At 44.5% G+C, this 15,444-nt stretch overlaps 1 protein-coding gene across 1 annotated transcript; it reads right to left on the reverse strand.

Annotated features, from left to right (window-relative positions):
- Nucleotides 1–677: 677 nt before the first annotated feature.
- Nucleotides 678–14,468, reverse strand: MATN3 (matrilin 3; the record flags this gene model as incomplete). Its single annotated transcript, XM_079550385.1, has 8 exons — nt 678–715; nt 1,780–1,932; nt 5,545–5,667; nt 7,458–7,580; nt 9,059–9,181; nt 9,268–9,390; nt 11,898–12,467; nt 14,336–14,468. 8 exons carry the CDS (start codon nt 14,466–14,468, stop codon nt 678–680), a joined length of 1,386 nt encoding a protein of 461 aa, XP_079406511.1.
- Nucleotides 14,469–15,444: the final 976 nt, after the last annotated feature.

A 15,444-nucleotide genomic window follows, 5' to 3' on the forward strand; every position in this document is an offset into this window, starting at 1 on the left:
TGCTTTTGAGATAAATACTCTATTACTATTGAGATTACAGTATAGGCTTAATTATTTCAGCACTCAGTTTTAACTGCTTACATTCCTGGAATGATATATCTAGGTTACTCCAAAAATAATGCCTCCTATTTATTTCCACGGAAACGACAACCGGTACAAACAGCACAGTAACACCATTTGATACGGCACACTCTCAGCTAAAAGCTCTATTTTTCAGTGTAGTCACCACCACTAGCTAAGCATTTTTGCCAGTTATGAACAAAAGTCTGCATGCCAAGGTCATAAAAATCCACATCAGCACAAGTAACGCCCTGCCGCTTTCACCACTGCTGAAATGCACCATCCACTGCCTCACTGTGCTCACATCCACTGTTTGGTCTCCAGAAAGATTCAGCAAGCGCTGATGAATGTCACTGGGTGCCATTTTTTGAACATGGAGGAACTCAATGGCACACCTTTGCTACGTATGCACTTCCATGTCAGATGTCATTTTGTCAGATAGCCCCTCTGCAGCCATCTGTTACATGGCAACAAAACACAACATTGAGAAGGTTGAAACTCTACAGTCATCCCAACAGTATCTGCCTCAGATGTCATGGGCCGACATCGTAAAATAGGAGGCATTACTTTTGGAGCAGCCCTCGTATTTTAATCTAAGGAAAATCAGATTCTTCCCTTCACCTTTCCGAAGCAGATGAACTCAGTTCTAGAGACCCTAAAAGAAGGATTTGCACTTAAACCTATAAAAATAACTTTGAATTTATTAAAGAGCCTGGAAAGTCTTGCGTCCTTGGTAGTAGACTTCATTTATCTGTACAAATCTCAATATAGAAAACTTGACAGCATCCTGCTTTGACTAATCCAACGTATCCCCCTCTTCGTTGATTCTGAATCCCCAGTTATCACAATGACAACCACATGCCTTGCCCTGCCCTGCATTAATTCCTATTTGAACAAGAGCACCTTTCACAGAAAAACAAGCATGCAGTCTCAGAAGTTTCCAGTGCTGCAAACATACCACAACCTTTGGTAAACTGTCACCGCCATCAACCACTCTCACTTTTAAAAACTGTGCCTTCTGCTGAATTACAGCTTGTCCAACTTCCCGTCAGTAGTTCTTGTCATTCCATCTGAGGACATTTATTCCAGCATTCAGGTTTGCCACCACACCACAGAATTCACCACTTTCATTTTTCCTCCCACGTGTCTGTGAAATGCCTGACCTGGGAGCCAGGCACCTTTCTCTTCTCTGCTGCTGCAGTGAATGGAGCCAGTAAACCTTGCAGCCTGGGTGCTCAGCCTGCCTCGCAGCCCTCCCACTCTGTCCAACAGATTCCTAATATCTCACAGCAGTCGAGTATTAACAAGTTAGTAGGTTTGTTTGTTTGTTTGTTTGTTTGTTTTTTATATAAAAAAGCTCGTATGCCAGCTTGGAAGCCACAGCTGGTCAGACTGCAGCCATGCTGCCTCTGAAAGGCCCTTAGAAATGTTGGGACATACACAAGCTACTAATAGAAAAGCTCTAATGTGAGCATTTGCTGTCAGTGTCACCTTGAAGAATTACAAATAGAACAACATTTGATGTCCAACATAATGAATATAGTCCAGGTGATGGGGATTGTGCATTTTATCTGCACCCTGTTAGGAAAACCCTTCAAGGAAATGTGAAAACAGAACAGTATTTGCAACACCCATGATTTCACTCCCTAACATTTGTACAGTCAAGAAAATGCTTTTGTTTGTGAGGTGTGTAACCCCAGCTTCCACCAAAACAGCTACCTTTGAAACAGCAGTAAAGAGCTGAACACATAAGAAAAAGGATATGTTTTGTGGACAGAGCTTCCAGGCGTGAGGTAACTGAATCCTGCAGTGCAGCTATGGCTTCACACTTACAGGCCTCTTCATTTGTTACAAGACTGCTTGTTGTGGCTCCTAAGAGAGAAAACAGCATTTAAAATACTGATGAAAATATTTATAAGCCAGGAAAAGGCACAGAGAGTTGAAGCCAGACTGTCAGACTGCAGCCCAGGGCAGGGGGGAAGAAGAGGTGACGTAGATGGAGGTCATCTTGTAGCACACGTGTCCCATCTCCAGGAGCAGGGCAAGCAAGAGAGAGCTCAGCTCTGACTGAAAAGGAGGCAGAGCTTGGAGCTGGCCTGCCTGAGCAGATCCTCTTGAGCTCTACAAATCAGACCATTATTGAGTAAAGCACAGATGCCCTACCCTGGGTCAAGGACCAGCCAGCCTCCTCCCATCAACTATAGTCACTAGACCAATTTTTCCTCTCATCCAGAACATCCCCTGCCCCAAAAGTTAGGGCACACTTGGAAATGGGATGAGGATGCTCAAGTGCTACAGACTAAGAACCTGCAGTTCAGATTCCATCTTGTAAGAAGCACTTCGACCATCCATGCAGGAAGGCTACTAGAATCACCTTCTATTAACTCAGCTATATTCTAGGCTATGACCAACTTTTTGGGTTTTGCTTCAGAACCTGGGTTGCTACCTGTCAAACCTGGAACACAATGCTATTTGGGGTGTCTATGACACACAGGTATAGGAATTTCTTAGAATGCATAAACAGGCAAAGTTAATTCTCCAGGGAGTTTTGCAGCCAAGCACAAAGGCAGGTAGTGATTTTGAGTACATAAAGAATTATCAGTGTCAGAAATCAATTGGCTTGGGTTGGTTTATGAGATACGGGTAGAATTTAGATACTTAAGTGTCTAGCGTGATACAGAATTAAAATTATTCATTTCACCACTTTGTAAATAATACAAAATATGAGGAACACGTTCAATAATGTTAAATAGCAAGCAGCAGAGGTTCAGCTAAGCCATCATCATGTTTCACCCCACAGGTATGCTTTTAACACTGGCAGTACACATGCATGGGGAGCATCACCCTTCATTTCTCAAGAGATGTGAACATCAGTCCACTCAATGTCACATAAATATGTATGAAGGGTCCCAATCAGTCCAAATGAATTTAAAATCCAGTAGGAAAGCTGAGCAGTTTATATGGAGGAAAGGTAATCAGCCTCTTAGGAAAGACAAAGCAAACACTGCCACATTTTGCAGTGATTCGATTTAATCTGTTCCAAGGTCTTGCCCTCAAGCGTACTGAGGACCAGGGCCTCAGCTGTCCTTAAGAATTCTTTTTTTAACATAATCTACCACAAAGCATGGATGTTCACAAACAAAAGGCTCAGATATGTGATAATTTGTCCTGGAGGACAGATTCCCAGAGGATTTTGCTGACTATCTCCCAGAAGAGCTGGAAGTTGGCTTTCCTAAAATTAAGCTTCCTGATTTTACTTCTTTTTATGTCTGATATTCCTTAAGTGTGCATTCCATCACTGCATGATCACTACAGCCCAGGCAGCCTCCAGTCCTGATGTCACCAATCACAATGAGAGCCTGCAATTGTGATTCCTCCTGTATCTGTAGGAAGAAACCTTAATCAACAGGCTCTGCTTGATCAGACAGCCTGTAGCAGACCCCAGCCACAAGGCTCCCTTTGTTGCCTTGGTCTCTGACTCACCCCCAGGCTTTCAACTTGCTCATGGCCATTCTTCAGGAACAGCTCTTCACTCTCAATTCCTTCCTTGATGTAGAGGGCATTGCCTCCTCCCTTCCTTCCTTGCCTGTCCTTTTTGAACAGCTTGTAGCCATCGACAGCCACATTCCAGTCGTGGGAACACCCCACCAGGTTTCAGTAATGGCAACTACATTGTGTTTTTCCAGTGGTACGGGGACTTCAAACTCCTCTTGTTTATTTCCAAAGCTGCAGGCATTGCTGTAAAGACAGTTCAGTTGAGCAGCCAGCCTTGTCGCCTTCTTAGTGGATAACTCCTTAAATCCTTTCAAGTATTTGCCTTTAGTCTCCCTGTTGCCTTCATAGTCATAAGATGCAGCAGGTTGAAGGCTCCTGCTAGAACCCTGTCCCTTAACTTAGCTATGCCATCCTGCACCTTGTTGAGGGCAGTTTTGCTATCACCCCCTGCCTGCTTCCAACCAGCCTCTCAGCCATGCATTTATCAGATGGCTTTTCCTGGAGCTCTCAATATCCCTCCCTGTCACCAAAGGGATAGAGGAAAACACCCCCTGTACTCCTACAGCACTAACCACCCCCAGTTCCCTGAAGTCTCTCAGGCTTCTCTCAGTGACTTCATCAATGCCAGCGTGAACTATCAGTAAGGGATGGACATTATTTTGTAACATTTATAACACGTTAACATGTAGAACAAAGTTCTACTTTGTTCTTTTCAATTCTCTTCCCCCATTCCAGCAGGTAGGGAGGGAAGCAAGTGAACAACAGTATGGGTGCTCAGCCACCTGCCACGCTGAACCACAGCAGCTTGCAAAGGCACTGACAGTAGATTATTCAAATGATTTTTTTTTCTCCAGATTTATAAGTGCAAAGCTAATCAATGCTAAACAAATGATGAAAGCATTTTAGCAATAAAATAATAGAAATATTGTACCTGGATACAATTTCTCTTCTTTCTTAAATTATTTTGGTTTCTGTTTTTACCACGCCACTGATATTTCCATTTTGCAAGGAAACTGATGGCTGCTTGACTTACAGAAAATGACTGAAATACTGATTTTCAAAAGTTTGTTCTCTCAGTATTTCACTCAAAAAAAAAAAAAAATTTCTGTAAACAGATTCATTTCCAGCAGTGCAGAAAATCATTTGTACCTTAGAGCCAGTGTTGAAACTGGTGTCTCCTTGATTCCACTGAACACGTATTTGTTCAGCTCCCGTTTTTTGGAACCTCCTGCCAGCCTTATGGCCAGTGTTACAAAGAAGAGCTGTTCAGAATTTGGCTGGAGGAAGGCCAGTTCAAAATATCACACCAGCATGGTTGGTTTCCCATTGACTGCCAGTGAAGCTTGTGTGTTTGCATTTGAATTCTCCAGTGGCAAATACAGATCCTTTTTGGATTATGTCTGTTTTAACCAAATTACTTTTCCAAATGACAGCTGTCCAAGAGTATCCTGAACTTCTCTGCAGAGCTTCTGTGAAGGTCAGAGCCTTCCAGCATTTGCTATTCAAAATACTGTGCAATTCTGCTGCTCATGGGATGCGCAACAAATCATACAAAGCATGCTAGGGTGGTGTTCTTACACTGTAATTATGTTTTAAGTCCAGACCTACAAAAAACTACTGTTTTTGCAGATAGTCTTTGGCTATATCCACCTCTTTTGGACTTTGTTCTTACATAGGTCTTTAGCCGCTTCATGCAACGTCGAATTATTCGTGCTCTGAGCAGCTGTAGATCAGACAAGGTACCACTTGAGGTCCCTTCCAGTCCAACTTATGGTTTCACATCAAATTCTGCAGAGGCTCTGCAAACAGGGTTTGCTGACTACAGAGTGATAAAGAAGGGTGAAATGTCAGGCTATGAGTGCTGCTAGGCATGAAGCACTTCATATATCCAAGTGCTGAAAGAGGAGAGGGCAGAGTGACATAGAGCTGTCTTATAGCACTTCAGTGATTAGGTGGGGAGAGGGACAGGAGACAGCAATCTGGCCTTACTTGAGCAAGTCTTCTTGTCTGGGTTCAGGACGTAGCCTTGATAGCAGTCGCATGTGTAGAACAGATCATCTCTCACACAGACCTGCTCGCAGTCATGCCTTCCAGGTGCACACATGTCAACAGCTAAGAAAGACATCGGAGAAGAACATTAAAAGATATCCCAATTTCAGACTGTGTATTTGGCATTAGCAATTCCCTCTTGCCACCATATTCACATTTGGATTCAAACCAGCATGTTTTTATTGCACATCCACAGGCTATTAGCCACAGTAAGGCACACAGAGTGTGTTTTTATCTGTCAGCATCACAAAGTTAATATGACCTTGAGAACTCCAGCAACACTTTTCTTTCATTGTGACAGACTGTGAAAGGAACTGAACTAGCAGTGACCCAGTTACAAAATAATGATCCAAAGGAATTTCAGAGAACAAATATCTGGATTTTAAGAGAGCATTTGGCATTAAGTCAGCTCTAATTAGATAAGATGCTGTTTTATGGAGTGAAAAGACCATAATCAGGACAGTATTCAAGGCTGCTCAAAAGAAGAAAGACGTGGCAACCGCTGCCAGTCACGAAGTGGGTACTTTATGTGTGAGGAAAATGTCTTCTGCCAAATTTAACACGTCAACTCCAAAAGAGCAAGTTGAGGAGTTCCTATATTTGGATATCTCAGCAGTAAGGAGGCTCTGTAAGGCAAAAGTAACTGAAGACAGAAAGAAAGAAGCAGAGACAGCAAGAAAACAAGCAAAGGAGCAATGAAAGAGCCCCTCCTGGATCTATGCTATTTTTATTATATCAGAAAGACTCGGAGAGTTGAGAAATCACAAGCAGCATGGTGCAAAATGAGACTGAAGAGGGAAAAGAATGAAAAAAGCAAGTACATTGGACAAATACTCTGAAATTTGAGTCTGCACGGGGATAATCACTGCTATGAAAGGAGATTCAGGACTGGACTCACAAAATGGATGCCTCTCTACATTCATGTTTCCTCACGGATGTTTATTGCCTCTATATAATACCAGTTGAGAGTTAATCTTTAGAACTGTATTTACAAAATCTGTTCCTGAACTACGCAGGAAGAAGTATTAAGGAGTTTGCTTCTTTGAGATGTGAGAGCTTTGAATTAATTGGAGAGATTTCCCTAGGAATTTCCTGGGATTGTAAACGTGGATTTGTCACAGCAACTATGGTAAGGAAAGAGACTATGACAGAAGTAGAAAAAAGGATTTTTACATCAATAAATCATCATTGAGACATGAAAGGAAATGGAAAGTGAAGTTTAAACCCTAATGGAGTGAAAATGACACAGAGTACACGTTGGTCTGTATGTACTATGTATTTCTACATGTCCTTATGTACCAACAAGATCTATGCTCCTATTCTCTGCAAGAGATCAGCACTGAGAAAGACCATTTCTCTCCAGCCCCTGTAGCTTTAAGGCTGGAGTATTTTTTTAAGGTCCAAACACATCCATCAGGAAGAAATACGGACTCTCGTCTGTCCTGAGCACAGTCCTTGCCCTTCTTCATCTCATTCCTACAGCTTCATTATACTGATTTGCTGAAGAGTTACCTCACAGGTAGTGTGTATCATATATTCCTACCAAATATACCATCCTTCTCTGCTGTTCAGGTGGATATAGCAACTCATGACCCAAAAGTGTGAAAATACTGAGAAGCCCCCAGGGAAATACAGCAATAATTACAGCAATTGCAAGCCTCCCACAACTATAGAAGATTCAAAAGTCTCAAATTATTACTGTAAATACGAAGAAAAAAAACTGAACTTGTACTGTGCTCTTAGGAGTTGTACAGCAACTCCTGAATTACTATCAGAAAAATAATGTAAATTAACCTGACTTAGAAGAGTATGTGTTTTTAGCTGAACACAGTTTTTCCTTGGCCAAGTCTTACCTGAGCAGGTCTTCTTATCTGGATTCAGAGTGAATCCCTCAAAGCAGTCACAGCTGTAGGATCCACCGTTTCTCCGACAGACTTGGGCACAATCATGCCTTCCAGGTGCACACATATCCATGGCTGCTGTGGACCATGTTTTAGAGGAGAAAGCAGTTAATCCTTCCCAGACACTCAAGCATCGTGAATACTTGAACATTTATAAATATAACTTAATCAGGGTTCAACCAGCACCCTACCTACCACATTCTTTTATTATGCTGCAGATAAATGAATTCAGTTCCTAATTATTTAATGCAAGAGGCACATATCTGAGCTCCAAGATTGCTGCACCACATTTCACACAGTCTGATTTTCACTTGCAATTTTGACTGCCCTGAACAGCCCTATGATGGATGAAGCTAAAGCACCGTACTAAGATGAGCCATGTTGCTGTTAGGTGGGAAAGAGTGATTTTTCACTCTCTGAGAGAGGGAGGCACTTACCAGGCTCAAAACTTCTGGATCCAAAGGAACAACTCTTCAGCTCTTCAACTCTTTGAAAAGGTAGATAATAGGAGGAGAAGGGGAAATGGTTTTCGGTTGAAGAACAGAAGATTTAGGTTGGATGTCAGGGGGAAGTTCTTTACAGAGAGAGTGGTGAGGTGCTGGAACAGGCTGCCCAGAGAGGTTATGGATGCCCCATCCATCCCTGGAGATGTTCAAGGCCAGGTTGGATGGGGCCCTGGGCAGCCTGGGCTGCTATGAAATGGGGAGGCTGGTGGCCCTGCCTGCGGCAGGCGGGTTGGAGCTTCGTGATCAGTGAGGTCCCTTCCAACCTGAGCCAATCTGTGATTCTATGATTCTGTGACAACTCCAGAAAAATATCTGGGGAAAAAAAGTTTTCCTAATAGGCTAACTTTTCAGGGTGAAAATTCAAGGAGTAGGAAAGGAAGAAGCTGCTTTTAGTATAAGACTGGGCTTGCTATACTGTGGAGCACTGCATAGTCTATGAACAGCAAGCTTTAAAAAAAAAAAATTAAAAAAAAAAAACACCTGTATTTTGACAGGGAGATGGAGGGGTTATGGAAAAATGGACAGGGTTTAAGTCCTATACAGAATCATAAAGGTTGGAAGAGACTGCTAAGATCACCATGTCCAACAGACCACCCACCCCCACCATGCTCACTAACCATGGTCCTCACTGCCACATCTCCACGCTTCCTGAACACCTCTAGAGACAGTGAGCTGCACACCCCCAGACAGCCTGTGATGATGCATAACCTTCTTTTGGAGAAGAATTTTCTCCTAATATCCAAGCAGGGGCACTCACACTGGAGTGGAGACACAGTGCTGGTCAACATGTCTGATATAGGTTCCCCATCTCCCAAGGGCAATGTTTAGGAAGTACCATGAAGACAGTACAGTGGTAGGTAAGTGATGAAATATATATATATATATTTTTTTTTTCAATTGAGAGTTCTGAAGAAAAGTGCAGTTCTATTGATATTGGAACCAAGAGGAAGGGCTTCAAGAGTTGACATCTCCAAGCAATTTTCCAGCCAGAAACAATGAAGAAGATATTGTTGAGTTCCATATACAAACGTAGCCTTTAATTCCTACCTGAGCAAGTCTTCTTATCTGGATTCAGGGTGTAGCCTTCAAAGCATTCACAGACATAGGACCCGTTGTTACTCACACAGATCTGATCACACTCGTGCCTCCCAGGTGCACACACATCCACAGCTGCAAAAAGAACATTTTTTAATAGGTTTCTATTTGGAATCATCTCAGAAATGGCAAGAATAGTACTTTTACCAAAGGAGTAATACCTGAGCACGTTCTCTTATCCGGATTCAGAGTGTAGCCTTCATAGCAATCACAGAGGTAGGATCCGCCGTTACTCACGCAGAGCTGCTCACAGTCGTGGGTCCCAAGTGCACACGTATTTGCAGCTACAGAGGGCATTTTCAGAAAAAGCATTTCAGTCATCTCAGGGGAAAGAAACACTCACTGACATTTTATGCCTATGAAAGTGTTTCAGGTTTTGTACTCTTGGCCGGATTAGTAGTGAGAAATCTCAGCGCTGTATCACCATCACAACAGTTACAGCCATCTTTCACAACATTTTATAGCCTTTCAGAAAGAGGTTGTGAATGACACCAAAGTAGCTCCCCACAAAAAAGACAGGCTGATCTGCAAAAGGATGGGAGAGAGAGGTTTTGAACGTTTTGGAACATGGGTTTTGAAACCAAGGGGGAAGGCTACAGGTGAATTCTCACTTCGAGAGTTGACATCTAAAGCAATTTTTTAATTAGAAACAATTACAGTAACTCACAGAAAATACACCCATGTCTCCATGAGCTTCATCTATTAAAGTAGCCTTTAATTACACCAGGCATAGGAACTCAGCAATAAGACCTTCTGGATAGTTTGCGAAGCTCCACTTAGTGGCACACAACCTGATGCTTCCAAAAGAAAAACCTCTCATGTAAAATGAAATGTGACAGCACAGTAAAACAAATTAAATTACAATAGAAAGAGCATCAAGAGTAGGAAGAACAGGAAAGTAATTCAGAGGTGCTAGGAGAACAGGCCACTGGGGATAAAAAGTGTCCATGCAATGCTGCCCTGTATAGGAAGACTAGATATTCACTTCAAATGACTTTAAATGATCTTTAAATGACTGTATGTAGATCAGATGAAAAGGGGAAGAAGAGAGAGAGCAGGAGCAGAAAAAAAAAAACAGGTGATGGAAAAGAGGGGAATAAGTGAGAATGCTTGAATTGTCTCATCTAATGTGAGTTAACATTAAATGTGGAAAATTTAGGTGTCCCCTAATAAGGCTGATTGAAAGTGTGCCTTGTCTTTCCCTTGGCAAACACTATCTCAAACTAAGCCAGTGTCTTTTCAGTTATGACCTTGGGAATAAGAGAATCCATCTCAGTGACTTAGGAACGAAATCTGTGGGTGATATTTTCAAACACAACTGAGAAGCTCAGATTCAAACGGTCAGATTTTTGTGGCAGGAAAGGCAAGTTTCCACTGACCTTGACACCAACTCAAGGAGAAGATTTTCCATCTTCGGGATGGTCTCATGCTGAATGATGCTCTCAGTGCATCAAGGACCTGAATCTGGCCAACTGTTTCACCCCTGAACATTACTTTTCTTGTTCCCAGTTCACCCCACAAACAATCTTGTTTGGCTTGGCCAATGCAAAGGACCTCCTAATTGTCACTGGTGAGTCCAAATTTCTGGCTGTCCAAAAAAACAGCGTGTAGTTGGAAAAGACCCAATTTACCCACACTGTCTTACAAGACTGTCTTCAATTCACTTGGCTTATAAGAACCGTTTGAAAAGTTATTCCCTTTACCCCAGTCTCATTCGTAAGTCCTAAAGAGCCCGGCTAACTTTATACAAGAAACTCAGAGTTACTCTGAGAGTACAAACGAGTCAATTCTCTTCGGTAAGTCCTCCAGCTTAGCAGAAGCGTAACTGCTGTGCCTCAGCACAATAAAGGGTAATTTTCAGAACAAGAATTTTTTCTCTGGTGCTATGAAAAGCCTCACTTTGGCTAGGCCATAGGTGGAAAATTAATGCTATTTTCACAGCACTCGTACCTGCCCAGCCAGGGGGAAGCTTGTATCTTCTAGCTGTTAGGGAGAGGATGTGGTCACAGCAGCAACACAGCACAATGTCAAGCCAAACCTCAAGCATTTCCTATATTAATTACTGGGCAAAGTGTCCTGCCTACAGATGGTCCCACACATTCATTTTATATCTAGAGAAAGAAGTCTATTCACTTTAAATGTATTCAAAAGATACGATGGGCATTTTTAATAGGGCTGTGAAGTAATGAAGTAACACATTCTCATCAGCCGAGTTCCTAAAGCAATGGCTGCTATGTTAATTCTCTCACAATGTTGTTTACACCTGATCTAATCCATTTCTTGTTGGAAACTTATTTTACAAGGCATTTCCTCTGAATTTTACTTGAAAAATCTACTACGTGCATGCCTTTTTATTTAACAAAAAGTCTCTTTTTTTTCCATGGCAAGGTTGCTTTTAGGCAATCCTAAGCACTCCAGATACACCACAGACTTCTGTCAATGGCAATAGCAGCCCACCCTGCCCCAGCATTACTAGTATCTACCCCAAGCCATATATGCATCCAGCCCCAAGTGCTGCTGAAGCATTTCTGCATCCAAATCAAGAGGGGGAGGAACATGGAAACACGACATCAGTCCTGTTCCTCGCACGGTAAGGTTGCTATTCAAAATGAAAGGTCATTACTTGGCCTCAACTGAATAGAAGGGCTGGTTTGTTTGCCCAACCAATGGCGAAGGAAATACATAAATGCGATACATAACACTGCTCAAAAACTTCTTTCTTAGGTTGTGGAACCACAGCAGGAGCCAAAAGGAGCCAAATTACACTACTGTCCTGGCCTGACCACCTTACCACAGAAGGTCTCTCGGAACTTGGCTGTCAGCTTCTCGATCACACCGTAGGTCTCCACATAAAAGACGTGTTCATCCAGCGGCTCGCTGGCCATTATCCGCAGGGACTGCATGTCAGCACGGCCCACCCCCACCGCGTAGATCTCAATGCCAGCCGTGCGGGCGTTTGCTGCCACATTTTCAACCTGGTCTTGCGGCCGGCCGTCCGTCACAACGATGACCACCTTGGGGATATTGAAGTTGGCTGGCCGGGTACCCATTTCCTCAGTAAAGACTTCGTCCATGGCAGCTTGGATGGCGAGGCCGGTCATGGTGCCAGCAGACAGGGGCTGAATGCGAGACACGGCCTCCTTCATGGAGGCTTTATCAAAGTAGGTCCGGAGGGGAAACTCTACCTTGACGGTGCTGGCGTAATTCATGACTGCCACACGAGTTGTTCTTTCACCAACGTCCAGAGTATCGATCATTTCTGACAAAAAGACTTTCACTTTCTCAAACTCTTCAGGTCGGACGCTGCGGGAGCTGTCGATGATGAAGACGAGGTCGAGGGGACGGTTCTTGCAGGCAGCATCTGTCAGGAGGGAAGGACAGCACTTCAATCTACCAGAGCTGAGTAGACCAGAGCTCACAGCGCAGTGACAGCTGCAGTGGCAACGTACTCACACCGAATGAATAAAGGCACCTTCATTACCAAGGCAGAGGCCGAAAGTTACAGCGAGCAACACATTTGAAATTCTAAGATGCTCATTTAATACAATTGAAAGCTTCTAAGCATTAAAAAAATACACTTGAGCCCACAAAATGTCAATCTATCATTGATAGAAGCAGTTGCATAGATGAGTTGCAGCCTATACAGATTAGCAACGATATATAAATGCATTTATTTTTATAAAGCCTGAATTTTTACAGCAATAGAAATAAAGTGTTTTTTGAAAAAAGGGACAGTCTACATAGCAGATTCTTACAGTATTTGTTAGCAGTTGTAAAAATACAGCAGAGTAACTATTAGAAATTATTTCTTGTTTGCAATTCCAAAGTTAAAGTACACAGCAAGAAGAAATTCAGAGGCAGATGATGCTGTTACAAATACTGTTGTTGCTGCTTTAAAGCTTCCATAGCAAAGAGCAAAGTATTTTCACATGTAAAAATATACACACATATTTGTAGCTTCAACAATTCCTCACTGACATAGAAATCTGGACTGAGCAGAGACACCACAGCTCGGAGCAGAGAAAGACAAGCAGCTCTGCTAGGAAAACTCAGAAAGAACCATCGGTACCAGGAGGCAACCTCAGCCGTATGCTCTGAAACCCCATCTTGAAACCCTGACCTTGATGTAAACAGGGTTTGCCATCAGGGAATGGGTTTGTACTACTGGCACAAGAAAAAAAGACAACCCAGAAGCAAAGTATTCCTACAAAAGAGGCATAGAGGCATCTCTGCCCAACAGCCCGTTAGCCAGCACAATGTTAAGCGTTCAGGCAGCCGCAGTACACTTAGAGTGTAATCTCACACACTTGTCCAGCTACTACCAAGCTGACTTCTATTATTTCATTATGGTTTAAAAATAGATAAATAAATCCCTGTCTTCAGAAGGCTTTTCAAAGTAGAGGTGAAAATGTTTTTTTCCAATGCATGAAAGAACCTTTTCCTGTGCAAGTGAGAAGGAAGGAAAAAATCAAACCGCACAGTTGGATTTGCTTTGAGACAGAGAAGCGGTCAGCTGAACTGCAGATCCCATCCAGGCGCCTTATATATACTTCTACATGCATCCCACAGCTTGCTGTCTGCATTAGCATTTAGAAGCACAGCTTTGTGACCCTCCTGAAGCTCAGAAAATGTAAGGTAATGTTAGTACATGCACGTGCCTCTGAAGACATGAAAGAAAGAGGCACACTTTTCATCCTACAAAGGAAAAGGCCAAATGTGAGATTTGCAGGTAAAATGATCATCTATCTCAGAAGAGGGAACAAAACTTTTCAGCAGCCAACTCCTTCTGAGACTGAAATAGAGACGTTCTGAAAATTCAGTGCGTACAAATCAGGTGTTAGGGGGGAGGCAAGGGGAAAAGAAAAGAGGGAAGGGGAAAAGAACAGGAAAAAGGGAAGGGGAAAAGGAAAAAGGGAAGGGGAAAAGGAATCACATCATGTAAAACTCGAAGGGACCCTTGGAGGTCAGCTGGTCCAAGCAGTTGACGCTCTTGTCTGCACGCATGGGGCCCGGGACAGCTGCAGCTAAGATGTCCTCGGGACCCAACTTTCCGGCAGTCACTTACAGAAGCAAGCACGCAGCAAGCCCCACGGGAAGCCAGGGCAGCGGGGGCCCGCAGAGGCCGCGCAGCGCCGAGCAAAGCAAAGCATGCGGCAGGAGCGGCAGCCGGGCACAGCGCAGCGGGAAGCGGGCAGCTCCGGGCGGCGGCGCGGCACAGCAGCGCGGTACCTGCCGCTCCGCGCCTCCCCGGGCCGTTGCCCGGCGGCTGCCGGCGCAGGCGGTGCGGGACGCCGCGCGTCGCGGGCAGCAGCGGGAGGAGCAGCGCCAGGCAGCAGCCCAGCGTTCCGAGCGCCCGCCGCATGGTGCCGCCTGTTCGCCGCCGCCGCGCTGCCTTTAAAAGCCCGCGGCCGCTGCCCCCGCCCGCCCAGCGGCCGCGCAGCCTCGGAGGGAAGGGTTGAGGGGTGAGACGGCTCGGCGCTCGGAGCGGAGGGGATGGAGGGCTGAACTCATCGCTCTCGTTGAAATGATTCGTATGGCTCCGTTAACGCTGCGCTTCGAGCTTCAAGCGAGCGTCTCCAAGGCAACGTTTGCGAAGAATACGGGGAAAGGCTCACGGGCGACCTGCGAGGCGCACAAACCCGCCTTTGTTTTCAGTTCTAATCCCGGTTGCGCTGCCCGGTAGCCAATTTCGGGGCAGGCGGCGTAAGCCTCGGCCGAACACATGACTTCTGGCGCAGGACTGCCATCATTCAGTGCCTGCGGGCAGCTCGCTCCCGTGCAGAGCCACGGGCAGGGCTGCCTCTCCTTTGACCTCTGGAAGGGGAACTGTTACCTGTGATGAGGAACAGAACCACAGCCTCTCACCTCACCAGCAATAGCCTTTGGCATTAGTCGCTTCAGCCACTTGCCTTTCTGACTTTGGAAGAGGCCATGAGGGCATCTGCAGAGCTGACAGACAGCAGCACAGGGGCCACATCACCACCATTCAGAGCTGCAGACCCCAACCCCTACAATTCCATGCGATGTAGTTAAAGACCACTTCAGTTTCACACATTCTTTACAGTGACCTGAAAGGAGGCTGCAGCAGGGAGGGTGTAAGGCCTCTCCTGCCCGGTTACCAGCAATAGGACACTATCTCAGGCAGCACCACGGGAGGTTCAGATTGGATATTAGGAAGAATTTCTCTGTGGAGGGAGTGGTTACACATTGGAACAGGTTGCTGAATGGAGTCTGCACAGCTGGAGGTATTTAAGAGATGTGGACATGGCACTAAGGGAAATGGTTCAGTGGTAAGACTCTGCAGTCAGGCTGATGCTGGGACTTGATGGCCTCGAAGG

The sequence above is a fragment of the Tetrao urogallus genome (genome assembly GCF_951394365.1).
Source record: "Tetrao urogallus genome assembly, chromosome: 2".
Classification (NCBI taxonomy): Eukaryota; Metazoa; Chordata; class Aves; order Galliformes; family Phasianidae; genus Tetrao; species Tetrao urogallus.